General features: G+C 40.2%; 2 protein-coding genes across 3 annotated transcripts; both read right to left on the bottom strand.

Annotated features, from left to right (window-relative positions):
• Positions 1 to 294: 294 nt before the first annotated feature.
• Positions 295 to 13,724, bottom strand: LOC142999510 (putative carboxypeptidase X1). 2 transcript variants are annotated; one of them, XM_076149107.1, is made up of 15 exons: positions 13,385 to 13,724; positions 12,064 to 12,203; positions 9,054 to 9,182; positions 8,739 to 8,878; positions 8,177 to 8,261; positions 6,537 to 6,696; positions 6,334 to 6,422; positions 6,001 to 6,124; positions 4,536 to 4,732; positions 3,881 to 4,060; positions 3,135 to 3,332; positions 2,910 to 3,006; positions 1,747 to 1,886; positions 1,348 to 1,450; positions 295 to 754 (listed from the first exon to the last, which is right to left on the bottom strand). In XM_076149107.1, exons 1-15 carry the CDS (start codon positions 13,722 to 13,724, stop codon positions 432 to 434), a joined length of 2,445 nt encoding a protein of 814 aa, XP_076005222.1. In that variant the 3' UTR covers positions 295 to 431. The 2 variants fall into 2 exon arrangements, with proteins under 2 accessions (XP_076005222.1, XP_076005223.1); XM_076149108.1 differs by lacking the exon at positions 12,064 to 12,203 and having other exon boundaries at positions 9,054 to 9,163.
• Positions 13,725 to 15,345: 1,621 nt separating this feature from the next.
• smu1a (SMU1 DNA replication regulator and spliceosomal factor a) lies at positions 15,346 to 20,463 on the bottom strand. The gene is made up of 12 exons (XM_076149165.1): positions 20,364 to 20,463; positions 19,308 to 19,518; positions 19,031 to 19,183; positions 18,756 to 18,866; positions 18,486 to 18,614; positions 18,277 to 18,396; positions 17,967 to 18,083; positions 17,737 to 17,864; positions 17,478 to 17,604; positions 16,632 to 16,799; positions 16,132 to 16,284; positions 15,346 to 15,958 (listed from the first exon to the last, which is right to left on the bottom strand). Exons 1-12 carry the CDS (start codon positions 20,387 to 20,389, stop codon positions 15,860 to 15,862), a joined length of 1,542 nt encoding a protein of 513 aa, XP_076005280.1. The 5' UTR covers positions 20,390 to 20,463; the 3' UTR covers positions 15,346 to 15,859.
• Positions 20,464 to 20,671: the final 208 nt, after the last annotated feature.

Here is a 20,671-nt window from a genome sequence, read left to right on the forward strand (position 1 = left end):
TGAATATCCAGTATCTAAACGTAACAGTGGGGTTTACAATGTGGTGAGTAAAAACCATAGAAACAATTATTTTGTTTACTGCCCTTACAAGTGTCAAATAGATTACACAAACAGAGTTAATTTTGGGTAGAAAATGTGAAATTGAGGGTAAAACAATCAGTAATGAAAAAAGTGTGGAAATTGGATTTTTTACACATTTTCTTTAGTTTGAGTACTCTGGGTGCAGGTGTAAAAAAAAAACTGGTTGAAAATATTTCATACAGATCGATTCTGGATCTTTCTTTGAACATTTTTAAAAACATTTGTCGTAAATAGTTAAAAAAAATCACCTGCAACGAACCATCACCCTATTGGCTTAGAGTTCAGCAGCAGCAGACCTGGATTTTTAGGTGTGTAAACCAAACTGAACCCAGCCATGTTAAGTCCCCACATTATCCTCCATGATCATCATCACATCTCTTTGCTCTTTTGGCAGCGGTGGCGCGCCTCTGGTTGATGGCCTTGGTGGTGACTCGAAGCTTACGTAGGCGTAGCTGGCGAAGCCTGAGCTGCAGGTCTTTGGGAATTTTTCCCCCCTTAGCCAAAATCTCCTTCAGCCTCTGTTTAGGCATCTTGGTGAGGTTGAAGTCACAGATGGTGGGGTAGAAGTCATACATGACCTGGCAGGTGCGGCTGGAGGGGAAGTAGCCCTCTGCGCTAACTGTCACTCGATATTCACCCGGATTCAGCAGTCGCCAATAGTCACCATCAGCAACTGCAAAGAGAGAGACACCAGAAAGTGACAATCATGGGCCAGAATGAACACTAAGTGTTAAAACTCAGTGTTGGGGATAATCTAGCTACAAAAAGTGATGCTACAAACAACTAATATTTTTAGCAGTTTGACAATAGCCCAGCTACCCGATCCCAATGTGACCTATGACACTTCCTGTCGCCCAGCATGATTGGATATGAGAAAATGGATATATGCCACATGAAATGGCATCTGGTAACATTTGAACTTGATAACATCTTTTATATTGAGTGATACAACTTTATATTGTTGTTCAGTGCACTTGTTTTGGTACAGCTAAACTATTTAGAATCACAAGTAGCAAGCAACCCGTTCAAAGTACAGTAGCTTCCCCAAGGCTGCTCATCATATCATGTCATATAAATATTATATTACAAAAACTATTAACTACATGCACCATTCAGTAAAAATAATTTGTGTCTTGTATTTTATGAATGTATTACTTAATGTAGCAATCAGTGGACAAAGGCTGACACAAGTAGTTCTGACCTTTCAATCAAAGTACAGTAGAAACATAGAGGTATACAAATATGTTATTTAACTTGCAAACACACCTGATCGAATATGATGATCAATGTCATCGACTTTGATGATGGCGTCCTCTAAACCAGCCTCTGTGTCTTTGTCACGAATTACGCCTTTAATTCCACGATGAACCTTCAAAAGTAAGTGATATTTTTACACCTGCAATATGTGGATACAGTGTAAACAAAGGGGTTTATCTGTCTGTCTGCCACAGCCTCCACTCAAATTTGTTTGAGGTTCGTGCCAGGATTGATATTTTTTTTCCAAAACCGGTCAAAGTTCAAGGTTAAAGATTCACCCTGATGCTAATGCATGGGGGGAATTCAGAAGGTATATCATAGGAAAATAGGAAACACTTATTTTGTGGGTGTATGTGGAGGATCATAGACAATTAGATTTATGTCAATAGAAAAGTCATGTAAGCACACCTGCTCCATATAAACCAGCAAAGACTCTCTGTTGTTCTGCCACTCGATGGGAAGCTCACTGGAGTGAGGAAATTTATCACACGACAACTCCACTGTCACCTCAAAGCAGTTCGTATGCAGGTAGCTGAAATCATTCATACCTGCAAGCAAACAGAAAATACAGAGATTCATGTACATTTTTCAAAACTATTTGTTTTCTGCCATCGCCTTTTTAAAATGTAAATGACCATCAAATTTGGGCATTAAAACTGAAATCTGTACATTTTCTGCTCATTCAAACAGTTGTTGCTGCTTGGGTTAGGTTGACATGCACAGTATATGTTGGGTGGAAGCTAGTCCAGTGGATGTTAAAGCAGAGACAAGGCAAGACATCAGAGATGTGGCACTTTGCGACTGACATACTCTTACTTAAAATTACTGTCTAATGGTTTTAGAGTTTATTTGAATGTTTTTAATAAAGTCACATCAGTTTGTGCAATTAACATTTTGGACAAAGGGTGTCATTATATTTCCAGCATCACACATAACACATGTAGTTGATTGGTATGAAAGCCTACATTACTAATACTTATGCCTCTTCTTGACCTCAGTGACAATGTCTTGCTTATGAAACGAACAGTTGTGCCTGCTAAATGTTTAGCTCATCACTAATTTCTGAAAAAATTGCAAATAGTCAGAGCCTTGAGGGTCTAGTACTCGAGGCCACCACGCTTCAATTTGCCAGGTAGGTGAACCCGATTACATTACCTATTGACTATACAAATTTATACCAGCAGTGACTTTCTATGAACCAATAACTCAAACATTTCTTCAAAGTGGACATTGAGTTTGAAGAGCCACACTCAAATTTAGAGATGGATGCAATAATGATTTATTATTTTTTTTTAAAAGCCTTGGCTGCTAATTTCCATCTGTTGTTTATCGGCTGATGTTAAAAACAAACTTCCTCAAGCTCTAATAAATGAAACTTGTTAAAGACAAATGCAACAGCTACACAAAGTGAAGAGGTACATATTCAACAGCAGCACACAATAAAATATGAAACCATTTTAGAAGAAGTTGACGAAGTCCACCTTCATTATGCTGCTTACCAAATGTCCTAACAAAATAATCAAGTGCATTGAATCAAATAAAGCTTTATTTAAAATAACACACATTCTTACTTCCTGGTACGTTGTGCCAGTCAGCTCCATTGATGATGTTGTTATATCTGCGGAAGTCCTTGTTGTGGCATGGTCGCCGGTCTGGGTTTGACATCACCTGGTTGCATTTTTAAGATAATTGCACATGGAGGTACTACTTTATCAGATACACATGTACACACTACATGTTTTCATTAAGGAAAATTTATAATAAAAGAACAAAGGGGACGAATGCAGGAGAGAGACCTGATTGGTGCTGGCGTACGCTGTGGCCAACCACCGAAAGAAGCTCTCATCAGCAGTGGGCGTGTGTTCGCGAGGTGCCCAGTCTCGGGTCATGTCGTAAGGGTAGGTGACCACCAGCTCTCCCCCATGCAGGTTGGCACTCAGAACAAATGGGATGGTCTGCATCCAGTTGATGACAGCTCGCGTTTCTAATGCCACCTATTGTTGGAGATTAACAGTTTATTTAGCAAACATTTCTAGAACAACAAGAGTGAGCAGATAACGTTTCAGTCACAAATTCAAGGACATTTTGACGGAGTTGGAATGTCCTCCAGAAACTGCACGGATGTTTATTTCTTAAAGCTGTTTTCCTTTCCATTTAGTTTGTTAGGGTTCTATAATTGCAATGCCAAAAGGTTCCTTTCAACCTGCATTGATTCACCCTTTCTGTCTACTGGCATTGTTCAATTTAAAGCTTTATAACATTGGATATAAGAATAAGAGCAATTACAAATTACAAATAATGTAATTATTGTATACGCCATGTATTATAAAATTGATATGATTTATCAAATCTAATAAAATGAGGAAAATAATAGTAAAACCAATATATTTGAGAGAGAGAGAGAGAGAGAGAGAGAGAGGGGCAGCAGTTCATGTAGGTAGTTGGGTAAGCTGGTGATGGTGCAGGGGGAGGGGGGCAGCAGATGGTGGAAAAGAAAGTGATAAAAAGAGGGAAAAAGTTTTGTTACGTGTTTCAGACTCACAAAGGCTTCCTCAGAGGTGTACTGCTCAGGAATGGGGAAGTAGTGGTTGATCAGTTTTGACTTGTCCATCTCCAGCTCGATGGCGGTCCACATGATTGAGTTGAGGTCTGCAAAGTTGTGGTTCATATCAATGCCTTCATAGCTATAACGACCCCAAGCCCAGCCTGCCAGCTCCGACCCCTGAAGATTAAACACAGATGTGCAAACACAACATGTTAGCCTAGTGGATATCTGACAGTTTTTGGTGGGATTGTACATATTTTGCTACCAAGCATCACATTTTACACATTTTGGCAGCCTGTATTACGTGATGTGCCATGTTGTAACTTCAGCAAGAGATAATATGATAAGCTGTACTATGTTAACAGTACACAGTACATACATACATGTACGCTACTTTGAGTAAATGGCCTTGTGGGCTATTGTTATTGCAAAAGTCATAATAGTTGAGGAATTAAGATTTTTGTCCCAAAATGTACAAGTTAGTCAACATCATGAGGAAAAAACATGGAAACCCGTCCTGACAAACCTGTTCTTATTTCCATGAAGTAATCAAAAGACAGAGTATGTATGGGTGCACTTTATTTTTGATTAATGCAATTATTCACAAAAGCTACCCTAACACAGTTGTTATTGATGTCTAACCATGTTGCACCTTTTTAAAGGCCAGCTCATATCCATCAGGGTTCATGGAGGGAAGAAGGTGGATGCGGGTCTCTTTGATGAGGTGGATGATACGTGGGTTACCCTGTTTGTACTCTTGGCACATGTACTGCATGAGATTCAACAGAAGTTCTCGACCGAGCACTTCATTCCCGTGCATCCCAGCCACATAACGAAACTCTGGTTCACCTGCAGAGAGTGTCAGAACACAGACACCGGACTGGGCATTAGAGCATGTGTATCAGGTAACAGCTTTCAACACAAATACAGTTGCAACGGTTCAATCTGCCGTCAGTTAGGAAAATACAGATAGGAAAATACCCAAAGAGTAGGAGACAACCCAAAGGGTCAGATGTGCTTTTAAAGCAACTCACTCTGGCTTCTGGACCAGGACTCCAGTGGAATAGTTTACTGACTGACTGACTGACTGACTGACTGACTGACTGACAGACACAGACAGACACTCTATACTGTATACTGTATACTGTATACTGTATACTGTATACTGTATACTCTCTCTCTGTTAGGCTGAGCCATAGTTTTAAACTTCTCCATGCGTTTTTCATTGCCATGTGTTTTGGCGGGGAAACCTCTCCGACCTGCTGAAACATGGGCTGAGTGGCGGAGGCCAAAGAAAATATTTCTACACCTCAGACTGAAATGGGAGTAATTCCAGTCCGTGCAAGTCTTCCTTTCAGACAGAGCTCGACTGTCTGTTTTATTTTGGGGGGGCGGGGGCAGCGTACAGTTGCAGCTATTGAAGAAGTCCCCTTTGCATTAGAAGAACTTTATGGAAACAAGCACACTCAGGCCTTCATCAGGGTTGGCAAAAAGGTACATCTGAAAGAGTCTAAGACCGATGCATAGTAATTCATACTGTACATCACAGTGACTTCTAACTAATTTGAGTTTCTGGTTAAATTTACCAGAACTTCACCCACTGGATCCTCTTTTTAGTTTTGGAATTTAAAGCAAGATGTTGTGATGTTTTACCACTTAGGGGCAGAATGAACTTGAAATCAAAATCACAGATACACAAACTGGAGATACAGAGGAATATGAGCATCCAAATAGAGTTGTTTTTCTTTCTACCTGGTGAAAATAAGATGAACAGATGAATATGACTCCCATTTTATCTCTTTTATGTGGGTTATCTAGGTCTTTATGTTGCTAGATACTTGTAATTCTTTATTAGTCACTAGTTTATAAAATATAGCTCTCAGTGCTTATTTTCTTTAAAACACTTTTATACAAAGGGTTGGAGAGAGCCATGAGTGTCAATGCTTGTGTAGACACAGACTGCTTATAGAATGACCAAGTGGCTACAAGTAGTTTGGTAGTACAGACCCAAAGTTCAAGGGGCTATTTGTTTGATGGTTAATGTAAATATATTTCTAAATCACAGACTATGTTATGTCACATGGTCTAAATGTCTAAATGTTTTGTTTCTGTCTCACCTAGTTCATGTTTCCCTGGGTTGTCAGAGATCTCCATGACGTACAGCTTCAGACCCATGTGGCTCTTCCCAATGCTGTAGATGCGGGTGATATCTGGGCACGCCTCATTCACTGATTTCAACAGCTGGGAAAGCACCAAAGGTTTATTTTTCATCAATAATTTGTTAATATGCATTGTTTAGAATAAATACAACACTAATGAATAAATTAGCATCATACTGTATCTAAACTGTGTTAAGGCGCTGAATGAGTTTTCCTTTGTGGAATGTGGAGAAAAGTTGCACCACTATCCTTGTATAATAAAAGTAATTGACAAACTGTCACAATTCTGACCTTTCTCATCTCCTTGTAGTTGTGGTGTTTGAAGTCCAGTTTGTCTCTGGACTCTGGCTCTCTCTGCCATGCGTAGATATTATTAGGATCTAGAAGATGGAAATTAATAAAACGGTTAGGTTAAATAATCCTTAGTAATTTGGTGCATTAGGAGAATGAAACTTGAACATTTTACATTTATTTTAAATAATTTAATCTTTTACCTGGGAGAGTACATCCCAGCACCTCGGCTCTCAGGCAGATGTCCCCTTCAGTCCCGTTCTGGTACCAGGATTGAGGGTTAATGCGGATGTAACGTGCCACTGTGGATGTGTTGAAAAGTGCAAGAACAGGCATCTCTGTATTCTGGTTCCCTTCGAATACCTACAACACAAGGACACAATTCATCTCCGTAGCTTTAGATTATTGGCTAATTTAAAGCTACAGAACATGTTGGGCTGCGAGGCAGAGTCATTTCCTTCTTAACAAGAAGGAGCTATTAATTATAATAATAATCTGTCTTAAATTTGAAAGAAGTCAGGATTGGGGTGATGTAATGTCATCTGTTAAAACCAGTGAGAAGCCTCGCTGTTGCATTTTGAAGTAGTTGGAAGGGAAGTGATTAATTTGATGGCAGTCTGCAGGCCAGGTATTTCCTGGAAAACCGCTCAGAGCTGAATAGTTTGTATGACTGACACATCATGGTCAGTTGTGGTTGCGGCACACACGGCATGAAGACCACTGACAAACCAAACCAAAGCTGCCAGCGACCACGCTTCCAAAGCTGCATGCTGTGTCACCAAATCGTGGAGATTTTCTTAATGTTTAATCATGTTAACTGTCACTCTAAGTCAGATCTGCAGGGTTATCACACATTGTTCCAAACAGAACAAATTACTTTCTAAACAGTGGCACAGAGTTTACACAATACTGTAAGAGGGAAAAAAAGCAGCATTCTACAAAACCATTATATCCTTTGCCTATCGCATAAATTCTGATGACCACTCACTAAACTTTCCAGGAACTTTGTTGTAATGGTGTTTACAGTTTGTGGCTGAATTCATCTTTAATAATGACTTTCCCTTACTATTCAGACTGGGCAGATAAACGTCACCAATATGACATAACTGCTCCTTGGGCTGCAATGTATTGCATTAAATGTGAAGAACACAAAATAAGGTGGTAACTGAAATCATTTCACTATTACAAGTATTCTATGAAATTAAAAAGAAGCACGACAGGTACCATCAAGGTCCCCTTCGCCCAACAGACTAACGATGAACCAACTCAAAAACATGAAACTGCCATCTCAGCAATTGGAACTTCAGAACATCTTTCTACACTTAATATGAACAGACTTATTTGTATCCAAGGAAAGTTAATCTTAGGTAACTGGACTTGCTGGTAAAGGCTTGAAGAAGTTTCACCATTCATCTGAAAGACCTCTTCAGTTCAAAGTTCAGAACTAAAGAAGCCTTTTAGGAAGAGGGGTGAAACGTTTTCAACTTTCCTTGGATACCATGACCTGCTGACTGAGAACCTTCATGGACAGGCTCATTTGTTGTCATATCAGACCACTTTAAAGCTCTGGATATGGAAAGTGTAAAGTAGATTATTGTAATTATATTATATTCTATTTTTAAATTTTTTTAAATTTATATTTTACTTCATTTTTGTTAAATGTCATTGTTCTATCATTTATTAGGAGATGAATTCATTCCATATACTAACTTTTATGTCTTCCCATTTCTATTTTGCATTGATTTGTGAGGCACATTGCATTACATTAAATATATAAAATGCACAAAATGCAATGTTGTTGTTAGTGAATATAATTGTTGTAAAAGAATAAATAAGGACTTACAGCCTCTTCCGTCCCGTTCATACAAGGCTTCCAGACGTGGGTGTCGTTACTGAACTGCACCTTGTAGGAATGCACCAAGTCCCAACTGTATGTAAACAAGACATACACATACAGTATCTGTAGTTTATACAGGGTATCAAATATGCATCACCAATCTCTTGCTCTATAGGAATATAAATAATATTATGTGGCGGATGAGGCTCCGTAGTAATGTCCATTTTTGTTCTTTAATATTTTTTTCCTCCCAGCAGTGATATAAAATGCACAGGTCAGTCACTGGAGGTGTGCAAGAAATGTGAGCCATAGTTGAAGTAAATGTTCTGCAATCGTGTCAATGAATTGGACAGATCAATGGAAAAACAAACTGCCTTCTCAGATGCCTCACAGACTAGAAAATGTACAGATACAGAACCAACTCATTAAAACTAATATTAACTTACTTTAATTTCCTGGCTCACTATAGGGAAAGACATCAAGAGACGACCATTTGCTAATTTGGAAACTTAAATTCTGCTCAACAAAATTACAGTTCTGAGTGAAACATTTGACCTTCAGGACTGACCTCCAAATAGAGCTGCGACCCTGCAGGATGACACCAGTGAAGCGAGTCAGCCTCAGAGCATCGACCTGCAGCCACTGTTTCTTGTCTCTGTCTTGGGCGCACCAGGCTCCGTCATATATATCACCATCCTCTATCCCAGACTACACACACACAGTTTTTGAGATTTATATTACTGAAATGTACACCTTTATGGATTTAAAAAGGGTTTAAAAACACGTAAAATTTCACAAATTTGTTTGTGCAGTATTTACATAAATGTGACTTCTTAGAGTGCATTTAGTATTTGAAACTGAACGATAACACTTGTGTGGTTACCTGGATGTTGAGTCGGCCACGGTGGGGGCCCAAGCCTCTACGCTTGTAGGATGAAGCTCTCAGCTGATTGTCTTTGACCTTCAGAGACTCCAAACCCAGCGGAGGACATTCTGACAGAGTCAAACACATCTATATATTAACAGATGGCAGGAAAGAAGCGTTGTTAGGGTTACTGAGCAGCCAGAGTTCAAGCGTAGACCATGGAAGGTCGTGACAGAACCACAACAATGAACTAATGGCTCAAAGCTCTTAATGGTCTGGCTCCATCATATTTCAAAGAGCTTGTTGTACCCTATTAGAATGCAGGCTTACTTGTGTTTCCTAGTATCTCCAGAAGTAGAGAAGATTATCAGAGGTTATCAGGCTCCTCTCTTGTGGAACCATCTCCCAGTTTTGGTCTGGGGGACACCCTCTCTATGTTTTAGAGTAGGCTTAAAACTTTCCTTTTTGGTAAAGACCAGACCATAGTTATGCTGCTATGTACAATAATAATGCAATGCAAAAAAACTGTGTGAGGGGAAGAATTTCCCTTCGGGGATCAAAATAAAGTGTTTCTTCTTTCTTCTTTCTTCTAGACTGCTGGGGGACTTCCCATGATGCAAAGAAAGGGAAATTAAATATCTGCATTTGACCTAAGCCTAGTGCTTTGTATTACAACGATGGAAACCTTCCCCCCCAACTGCTCACCAAATGCCTGTTCCTGTAAAATGGCTTTGAATGAACTTCAGCTTTGATTTGACATGACTGGACAACCAGCTTACTCAGCATGAATTTCCAGCCAAGCTGCAGCGGCTAATCTCTGGGTTGCCTTTCTCTTCTACACTTCCTCGGCCAAGTCAGCTCATGTAGAGTACACACACTAAAATATGCATTGGTGCATATATGAGCAATGTACAGGTTTATGCAGACACATGCCACCTGAGAGACTAATTCCACGGTCAATAGCATTTTGCGATTCCATGATCGCTGCTTATGCAAATTCAACAAAATGCCACAATTTTGTGCGATGCTGCATAATTAACAGTAAGCATATCATTTGCAACGATTTTAAAATTGTGTGTGAGAAAGCAGAGAGAGACACATTCTTCACAGACGAAATTCATCACAGAGCAGACTGGTGCATTCCTGGCTGCTCCTGAAGCCCATTCCACTTATCAACTCACCCCGCAGCACTGACACAAACTGTCAGTTTGTTCAAATATAAGTAACATGGAAGTAGTGAAGTGTAGTTGCAGCCTAAAACAGAAGTGAAGATATTGTGATGTTTAGTTCACAATTCATTTAAAAGTTGGGAGCACAAATATGTGTACCATAGCCAACCCACGGAAATTATTTCAGAAGTGAAAAATAAAGATTGGCTCCATAACGTCTATAACGATTGTCTGTCTGGCAGTGTGGCCCAAGAAAAGTGAATAAGAAAGGTAGCAGTTTACTCTGTTGGCTCTGTTGAGCAAACAAGCTTAATAAAAATACCCCTTTACTGACAGCTTTAATAATGTAAGAATTCTGACATACAACCAGCGTTTGGCTAACCTGGGAAAGTAACCCTCCTGGGACACTCCAAGTTCATCAGCCTGGCGTACACCACCACAGATAACCAATATCTCAATTATCAAAATAAAATGGGAAACGGATACATAGTAAGTTCAGTGTTTGGATGGTAGTAAAAGAGAGAGTTCGAAGTTAGCGGACGACCCAGCTTGCATAGTGGGAGAGCTGGCTGTAAAGGTGGGTGCTCATCTCCGAGTCTGCGCTTAAAGCAACAAGGATGCACACAGAAGAGTAAAAGTTTGGATTTATGGAATTAAAATCACAAAATGTCTCACAAAATCAGGAAATTGCCGAAACAAAATTAGTTATTTTTATTGCAAAATTGACACACAGAAAAAAGTGGCTGATTTCAGCACTTTGGGTGCAGAAATGATCAAACAAACTATTGTGCGTGGTTCTTTCACAGACACTAAAAACAACCTTGAATTCAGCTTTTAGATCATTTACTGAAACCTGATGCACAGTATATCTTTCAGGTGTGGCTCACTTTTACACATCAGCTATCAACTAGCACAGCTTGTAACTTGGAAACATATAGAGCTTACCCCCCTGACATCATGGAGAACAGTTTCAATGTGAGATAGAAGATTTTAGACATCCAGCCAGAAGTTTGATTGTTGTGTATCAAGATGATTGGAAGCAGCTTTACATTAGTGTAAATGATTTCAAGCAACAATACAGGTACAGAAAAGCAGGAGTGTGTATTATATGGTATGAAGTAAGGTTTAGTCGGATATGTCAAGCATTTGTAATTATTATTTAAGACAATAATTTATATCAGTGAAGAAACACACATCAAGATGCTTGCTTTTTTGACTTTATACTCCATTACACCTCAAACTGGCAGTTTCAGCATTAGCATAAAGGAGAAGAAAATTACATAATAGTGCTTTAAAGATTCATATGAGAACCATTGTTCACCATAGCACAAGTTTTCAGTATTGACAACTAAAGAGAAGGAGTTGTGGGTCCTATGGAAAATTATAGATAATTTCTTTTTGGTGAGTATGAGAATTCAATAAAGGCAGCAGTGGTGATTAGAATCAGCAGATTAGGTTGAGCTGCACAAGATTAGATAGACAGTATGAATGGACATGGATCTGACACTGACCAATTCTTTTACAGCTTGTTGGTGATTATGGGATTTGCCTACATTGACAATTCAGAAAGTTTAGATGATCCAATGAAGGTTTTCAAGTTGATGTAGGAACTGATGCATTTCTGACACAACTTGGAATTGTTCCAATGCAGTAAATCCCTATCTAGTTTCAAGCTGTGCAAAGCCAACAAAGAGTAACTTAACATCAGCTGAAAGTCTTCCTTTGCTGACAATTCTTTTCACTTTTAGTTGAGTTAGTTGTTACTCTTTCAACCATATTTGTAGCTATAATATTTGATCTTTGTCTGATCCACATACTGTATAAATCTGTGAGATCTCATTCCCATACATACGTGAGACGGTCTTGTGGCTCACACTTTTTTTGAACGGGGGTTTGGAATTCTTAACAACCTTAACTCCGGGCTTCTTGGTGACTTTGGATTTCTTCAGTACCATTTTGGCCTTCCGTGCCTTTTTAACTCTCCTGGTAGATTTCCTAGCTACAGAGATACAAATAATATATACACAACCACCACATAAAGTACAAAACATACAGAGCATGACCTTTGAGTTCTTATTTGAATAAAACATTTTCAATATTACTATCCCAACGGACTCTTGGTGACTTTGTTTCTCAAGTGACATTCAAGAGTCACAAAAGTACAAATAATTATGCTGCGTTCAGGCGCTTATTGGGAAGGTGGTAAATACCAGATAGTAAAGTGGTGCATGCGAGTTCAGCACATAACAATGTAAACACAGAAGTATAAACATGGACGTGGAGAAGATCGTCTTTCTTCTTTTGTTATTTATGTACTACGAAACATGTTTAAGGGGTTAGCCAGCTATGTTGAAGCTCAAGTCAGATTTTTCTTTGTTAGATACCAGGGCAAAGCTGCGATCCAGTCTCATTCTCTGTTTTTCCTGCAGGACTCTGTGGATCCATACGAGTCGATTCTGGTCCATTCTACAGACTGTGAGCCTACTATGGCCCGGAAAGTAGATGCCAAATATCTAAAAATGTCAGGGATCTAATTCATGATTTTTTGGAAAACCCTGTTAGATCATTAGATCATTAGATAACTGACATTTTTGTAGAATTGCTAGAATCTCTCTGAGCTAATTCATTTTGTGGTTGGGTTCCAGACTGCAAGTGTGAGGGGTCTCATTCTTTGTTTTTTGTCTGAGGTACCACACATCTGGTTTCCATCAGCAGAAAACGCATAGCTTAACTGCCCTAGTAACCCCCAACCCTTGGACACTGACTCAGACCACTGTAAAAATTCACAAGGCTTTGAGAAAACCTGAAAGATCTGCTTGAAGTTGCAGCGTTTTCAGTGAGGAATTCTTTACATAATTGAGTCCTAAAACTTAAATTATTTCAAGGGAAATGACCACTGAGAAATCTTGAACTATGATTGAACTATTATCATCTATCATCTTAATTGAACATCTGCACAAGAAGTCATTGTCATTTAATAAATTTAGCTTTCTCTGTTTGTGAACTATTAGACAAATAGCACTTGCACTCTACAATAAACAAATCAAATCCTGTGTAGTAGTCATTTCAACAAATTTCTTGACTATGTAATCATCACATTAAAAACTCTTAACTCAAGGGAAGTCATTAAGTTCACATGATATTCTTTAGTGATAAAGTACTCAAGATGTTTTCACTCACCTAATTCCAAGGGACGGTCCTCGTCTTTACTGGAAGCTGCTTTCTTTGCTGTTTGACCAGGTGTTTCAGTCAGATGTGAAGCAGTTGTGGTGGTTTTAGGAGGTTTAGTAGTTGCATTTGACTTACGATAGCTGGTTGAAAATCCTGTGTTGGGAATCTCACTGTTATTAGGATGATTGGTTTTCCCAGCAGAATAAAGATTTTCATTTGCAGTAAATGCTGTGTGTGAATCCACTGTTGATCTTGCTGCAGTGTCGTCATCAGCAGGCGTGCTTGAAATGACAGCAAATGATCCATAATGCAATAATAAAAGCAGACTGAAATGCAGAACCCTGGCCATACCAACTCTTCCCTGCATGAACCCTCTAACACCGACAACCAATCAAGCTCCCTGACCTGCTGCTCCACATGGTCAAGCCAACACATCACAGAAAAAACTTCCAGTCACAGATTTCAAAATAAAATAATGCCTCATTAAAAAAAAGTCAATAGAATCTGACAGGAGGAGTCTGGACTTTTCTTTCTTTCTTTCACCCATAAGGATGAACATACTGTATATACACAGCATGGGTGGAGGGAAGAAGCAACCTGGATGGAGCCCACACAGACACTGGCACACACCTGTGGCCATGCCAACACTTTGAAATACAATACATAGATTTTAGGCTTGTATACTGATGGCAACATGTAAAAACATCCTGAATTTCCGGGTTTAATCAGGAATCAAACTTTGTTCACAGATATTTTCTGGAGCTCCGTCACAGTTGAAGGCTTTGGGCTGAATGCAGTTTTCACAGGAGGCTCAAACTCATCCAAAATCTGATCCAAGATTGGTTCCACAATATGGACAATACATGCTTTCAAACTATCAAACTTGAGTTGTATTGTATATTATAATATAAATCAACTTAGGCCAAAGCATTTTTTGTTCCACTAATAAAAATATTGGCAATATATCAACTTTTAAAAAAATCACTAACTCTTATTCAGACACTTAATACTTCATTTACATTAGAAAACAGAAATCCTCGGCTTCATATGAACTACAGTACAGTAGTAGTTACATTTTCATATAACAGCTATATTGGATGGTTAGCAACCCTGACACTACAAATAGAAATATATCCGTTTGCATGTTAATTCAATCATCAGAATAATGACGCTGATAAACCTACTTACTTTACATTTTTTCTTTACCTGCATGTGCCAATAAAGATCCTTGTTAAGGTTCCGTTGTAATCTCCGTAATTTTGTGCAGTAGCTCGCTTCTATTCTGGTTCTTATATTCACCGCGTCTCATTTAAATGTAGCACGTGTCGTCAAATGGATGCAGTGGTCAAGCGAGCATCACTCAACATTAGAGAATTGACTAGATTAGACTTGATTAAACTGACTGATGGCGAGTATTTTGTGTATATTCCAGCACTCTGTCTCACTGTTAGAGGCATCTGGTTAAATAGCTTTAATGATATAGACAAGAAATATAGCATAGTAAAGCTAATTTAGCAAACAATGAATGCAACGGATTTAGAAGAGGCTCCCTAATCCACCCATGGGAGATCGACATGTAGATAAGACATCTGGATATGAACAGATGTCCTGCGAACGAAAACTAACAGGGCTTCATACATCAGGAAACACGAATTACAGCATTTTGAAATGAAGTCCTTTACTTCTTGCCATTAGAAAAAAATCCCAACACACAAATACCAAATCTAGAAAACAAAATTATTTACAAAACTGGAATTTCCAAAATGAGAATTGAGCCTGGTATCTACACTCCGCAGCACCATCAGAATAAGAAAAGCTTCTCCCTCATTCACCTTAAAAGGGAAATGAAGCAGAATCCTTCAAAATAAAGTTCAACAGGACTAACACAAGTTATAAACTTCGGTTAAAGAGGTATCGGACATCAGTTAATTGCCGGTGTTGAAAAGCAGAACCTTGTTTGCTTGAACAGGCAAAAACAAACATGAAATGTATGAATAAGGCCTTAATTCACAACAGGTCTTGTAAATAAGGTTCACACACTCCCATGACTATTCAGCTGCTGGTACAAAACCCTCTCATGTCTTTGGTGGGCGTGTCTAAGCAGATGTGTAGGTGGCAAAATTCATACTTTTACGTCTACATGTCATAAAGGTAAGGGACCAATAAAAAATGAAGCTTTCAGGGCGGTTAAGGACTTTAGGGGGTTGTTTTGCTGGACACTTTCACAGAACAAGTCCCTTTTAAAGCACGTATTCTCTCTGAATAACTTCCATTACACCTTTAATCAGTTCTACAAGAAAACAGCTGAAACTGTGAGAGTGATGATGTTACTGAGCCTCATCATCAAATGATTATGATGCTGTTCAAAATCATCTGGACGTGAATGATGTTTCTGGTGCTAAAAAAAATTCAAAACAAAATGGACAGAGCAGTGAAACGACAGCTGCTGCCTGAGAATGTCCAGTCTCGTCTCAGGATGACGCTTTAAGGCTTCCAGAGCTTCAGCAGACCGTCCTCGCTATACGTGCCGATGAGGTTCTGGTGAGGGTGATGGGCGATGCCGATCACATCCTTCTCATGGATCTGAAAGGAGAAGGAGGTAGACAACGGTAAATCATAAGTGCAGAGTCGTGCGAGATAGACCTCAGGAATCAAAATCAAATAGACAAAAGCGATGCTGTTATGTTCAAATAGTCATCCCATCTTAAAAGAACATATCTGACACTTTACACAGTGTTCTGAGTGCGGGAACATACCGTCAGGGTTCTCTCCAGCTTGCCGGTGACGGTGCTGAAGCAGTAAAGCACAAAGTCTTCTCCCACGCAGTAGATCCACTCTCCTCGGGGCGACAGAGTGCAGCACACAAAGTCACCTCCTTCCCTCTTACCAGAGCTGAAGCTCCTCACGATCTGCACATCACAGGGGAGTGACAGGCAGAGAGTCAAACACACACAATGCATGATATCAAAAAGGAGGGCCGGTTAGGTGGGCACGCAGACACGCACACGCCTATCACCTCAGAAAAAGATGACAGGTTGAAAACTAAGACACAAAAGCATTACAGGAGATTACATGTACAAATTTACAAATAAAATCACTTTCTGCTTCACTTAAACAATCAATTTATGCTGTTTTTGCTTATTTTCTTAATTTCTTATGTATGCTCATCTCCAATACATCATTAAATAATCAGTGTTAATCATGGAAAATGAGTGGATGATGTCATCTTTTGTTCCATCTATTGTTTGTGACTGACCTGTCCCTGCATGTTCATGATGACCACAGTGTTGGAGCGGTTACACACGACAAAGTGCTCGGGGTTCTTGGGCAGCAGAGCGACGTTGTTGACGGTGATGTCGGTGCCGGCCGACGTACCCAGAGGCTTGAAGGTGCTCGAGCACTCGGTGGTCTTCATGTTCCAAACCTGGCGCACAACCACAGCTCAGTGTGAGAAAATACACATGGATGAAAGTACAGACAAAGTACAGACAAGTTCACTGAGGTTTTTACACAGCGGAAAAATAAAGAATGAACCAGAAGGCTTTCAGAATGTGCAAACTCTACAAACACAACATCTTTTATAACACTAAAAAGGTTTCATCTGGGTCTGAATCTGACTCTAATTACCCAAAAAGCTATTAATGCTGATTGACTTATAACACTTTACAGCCCCTCATGATCACTGAGTTATGGACATTGGAGAAAATGAATTATTAATCAAGTTGTTGTGGCACCATCAGTGTTGGTATCATCTGAGTGATCACAATATTATGTTTACATTACAAGGCTGCTAACGTACATGGCATCTACATTTGGCTGCAACTGTGCAATGTGTTTAAGGGTTGTGGCAGTTTAAGTTTGCCAGCAAATTACAGATAAAAGCATACAGAAAATGACTCAAAACAAATGAATAACATGGAGTAAATGGGAGTTTGAAACCACATCTAACATGAGCTCAAATGGATAATATTAATCATTTTCTAAACAGTTATGTGGTGGTTGTATCCAGCTGAAAAGTACGATAATTCAGTGAAAACCTCGAGAAAAGTGGACCTATGGATTCGACAAAGCTAAAACACCGCAGGTCCATAGGTGAAATTACCTTGACGGTGCCATCAGAGGAGGCGCTGACGATGTGGTGGCCGTCTGGAGTGAAGGTGGCCTCGTTTACAAAGGAAGAGTGACCGCGGAACTCCTTCAGAGTTTTACCCGACTTCAGCCCGTGGACTCTGGAAAAGAAAACACCGGATTTGAATCTTGTTCCCGCTGAATACCTCAAGAGATGTCCAGTTACCAGTGAGGCTGAGGTTGAACAGACACAAATGCGGGGTTAAAGGATGTTTGGTCCCCTGTGAGTTTACCTGATAGTCTGATCGAAGGAGGCGCTGAGGAGCTGACTGCTGTCCTTACAGAAGCTGACACATGTAACTCCTTTACTGTGGGCACGTTCAAACCTCCTCAGACACTGGCCGCTCTGGATCTTCCACACCTACACAAAACAAACAAACAAACAAACACAACAACAGTTTAACATCACCTAGTAAAGGATTGTAATACCACATAAGAGAGGATGTAAGTGTTTACAACCAACCTTGATCTTGCCATCCTGGGCTCCAGTAGCCAACATCTCTGTGTCCCGACTGAAGCACATACACAGCACGGCGTCATCCATCATCATGAAGTTGTCCTGTGCCTGGTACTTCAGATCCTGTAGGACAACAATGCATACTTTTAAACTGTCGCCATGTACTGTATGCAAGGATTGAGATGAAAAGGAAATTAGAAGAGAACAACATCATCCACCTCAGAGAGAATCGTTCACTGTAAATGTAGTCGGTGGATCCCTGAAACTGTTCATCTGTAGAGTGGGACACTTCAATGTGCCGGCCCTGTTAAGTTACCTTTCTAATTTTCCCGGTGGTGAAGTTCCAGACTTCAATGAAGCCGTCGACAGAGCCGGTGACCAGGTACTGTCCATCAGGGGAGAAACGGGAACATTCCACATGGGATTTCTGTCCAAACTGTGGAGGGGAGAAATGAAATCCAATATTATGATTGTGAAGTTAAGGTGAGAAGGTTATGACCATAAGTATTGGGACAGTGTGGCTACCTTGATATGTCTGCTGAGCTGGGTGGGGAAGCGCTCTTCCTCCACGTCCTTGACGGCAGCTTTACCCCTGAACAAGTCGATGGTCATACCAGGAGGTAAAAGGCCCTGATGCTGCTGCCACTTCAGAGACTGGAGGATGACAAAGGAGAGAGTGGATCAATCAACCCTTTGTACCATTCACCCTCTGAACAACAACCACAGCCTGTCTAACTGTACCACTGCCGTCTGAAGAAGGCTTAAGAAGTCTTAGTGCATTTCCAGGTCACTCACCTGTCCCAGCAGGGCCATGAGACGAGAGGGCGGCACTACACTCACTTCCCCTGCCAGGGCCTGAGCGATGGCTGCTCGCCGCTTCTCCTTACTGCTGCCATCTGGGTAGGCCTGCACAGTGAAAGTAAATCAAACGTCATACGTCACACGACACCACCAAAACGTGCAACAGGCAGCGTCTGTAGAAGGTAACCATTACAGGATTTTAAAGGCAGTAGAGTCGTAAATCTAACTGTGCTGAAATGAGCAGTTTGCAGTCTTTGGCTTGGACTCACCTCTCTGGGGTCGAAGTAGGAGCGAGCCAGTAGGTTCTCCAGGTGGATGTATCTCTCTGTCTGGGTCTGTTTCAGCATAATCATGGGGTCAGTCTGCCTGAGGAGCGAACGGGCCGCACCAAGCTCTCTCAGCTCGATCAGCTCCAGCACAACCTGCCCGACAAAGCACACACAGACAAAGATTAAGAGGAGGAAAATCAGCAAAACCAATCAACTACAAAAAGGAAAATCAAGAAATTATACATTTTACAAACAAAAACAGATGGATACAACTCACCTGTTCATAAAGGTCTATCAGGGTTTTATCAGGCAGCTTCAGTGACTGGATAGCTTGCAGGACTGTATCCCAGTGGCCACTGTTTATGTCTGCAACAAAGCTCTCTATACTGTCCACTGTGTTCAGAGACACTGTGGTCTCCTCCTGCAGGGTAACTAGAGTCCGGTGCAGATTGTTTTCTTTCAGGTACTGCATTATCAGACGGATGACGCTATGGAAAACAGAAAGAAATAGTCATGGTTCAGTTTGGGTGGTGTGCTGCAGCTACTGACAAAACACTTCAGTGACTCCGCTGTACAGTTTAATGAAGAGTGCCTGAACGCGTCTTCTGTATTTGTCTTATTTGGGGAGTTGGTTCAGCTGAGTTTGCAGTTCCTAAAGGCTACCTGAGTGATCCAGAAGACCCTGAACCTTCCGCCCTGACTGAGGTATGGCTACCATCTTGCCACGGGGAGAAAGTTTAGCAATGGGTACCGAGAAAAGGCTTGAACCCGATCTGTTTACAACACGAAGCATTCAGATGTCGCAGATGTAGCATTTCTATGAATGGAGCGGAGTATGAATCGTCGGGTTTGCCCGCTGTACATCAAACAACGTGGTTAATCATGTCGAAACACGGAACACGCGCGTAAACGAAGTTGACCGGGTATTAAAAAAAGTTCAACAATAATTCAAATCTTTTGTCTGTTATTTTTTGGCAGACTTTTACCTATATAACAGTTTCAGCAGTTGCTATGATGCGAGTAGCAGTGCAACTAGCGCTAACTTATATGGCTCTACAACTTTTAAACCACCACGTACGAGCACTACTGCAGCACATCATATACAATGTAGTTGTTTTATGTAGAGATACTTTCAAACAGGATTCCCTTTGCCATTCTGGAAAAAAAGACCATAAGAGATCACGTTGACCAAATTAGCATAGCACGCTAACGCTAGCTTAGTGCAGGATACGGCAGGCCTCAACAACTAAAAGTATAATCATACATGAACTAATCGACACATTTATTGTTCTATAATCGATACGTTCTAAAAAACCACCAGGGGGATACTTACTCTGCAGACTCAACTTCCAGAGACATGATTAATAATCTTAAAAGAGCAAGTAGAAGACAATCTGCAGCAAAAGCTACGAACAGGCAAGCCAAGGCTGACACGGAACTAAAAGCTACAGTTACAGATTTTCAAAATAAAAGAGTAAAATTCATTTCATAGCTTTCAGTGGAATCATAATCACAATAACATCCTCATCGTGTGTTGGAAAAGACACGTTATGGTAAATGCTCTCTAACAAACATCTTTGGACAAATCTCATGGGTGAAAAAGATGGGGAAAAAAACATTTAAAGACATATAAAGAGTATC

Source organism: Genypterus blacodes, unplaced genomic scaffold (assembly GCF_046128005.1).
Source record: "Genypterus blacodes isolate CSIRO-AG114 ecotype Tasmania unplaced genomic scaffold, CSIRO-AGI_Gbla_v1 ptg000044l_1, whole genome shotgun sequence".
NCBI lineage: Eukaryota > Metazoa > Chordata > Actinopteri > Ophidiiformes > Ophidiidae > Genypterus > Genypterus blacodes.

Bases quoted from the DNA above. Each gene is read 5' to 3' on its own strand.
- LOC142999510 (XM_076149107.1), bottom strand. From the start codon at position 13,724: ATGGCCAGGGTTCTGCATTTCAGTCTGCTTTTATTATTGCATTATGGA. The intron at 6,697-8,176 runs GTAAGTCCTTAT...CTTGTGTTGTAG, and splicing joins TGAACGGGACGGAAGAGGCT to GTATTCGAAGGGAACCAGAA. The intron at 1,887-2,909 runs GTAAGAATGTGT...GTTTGCTTGCAG, and splicing joins CTGGCACAACGTACCAGGAA to GTATGAATGATTTCAGCTAC.
- smu1a (XM_076149165.1), bottom strand. From the start codon at position 20,389: ATGTCTCTGGAAGTTGAGTCTGCAGA. The intron at 19,184-19,307 runs GTGAGTTGTATC...TTTGTCGGGCAG, and splicing joins TGATAGACCTTTATGAACAG to GTTGTGCTGGAGCTGATCGA. The intron at 15,959-16,131 runs GTATGTTCCCGC...TTCTCCTTTCAG, and splicing joins AGCTGGAGAGAACCCTGACG to ATCCATGAGAAGGATGTGAT.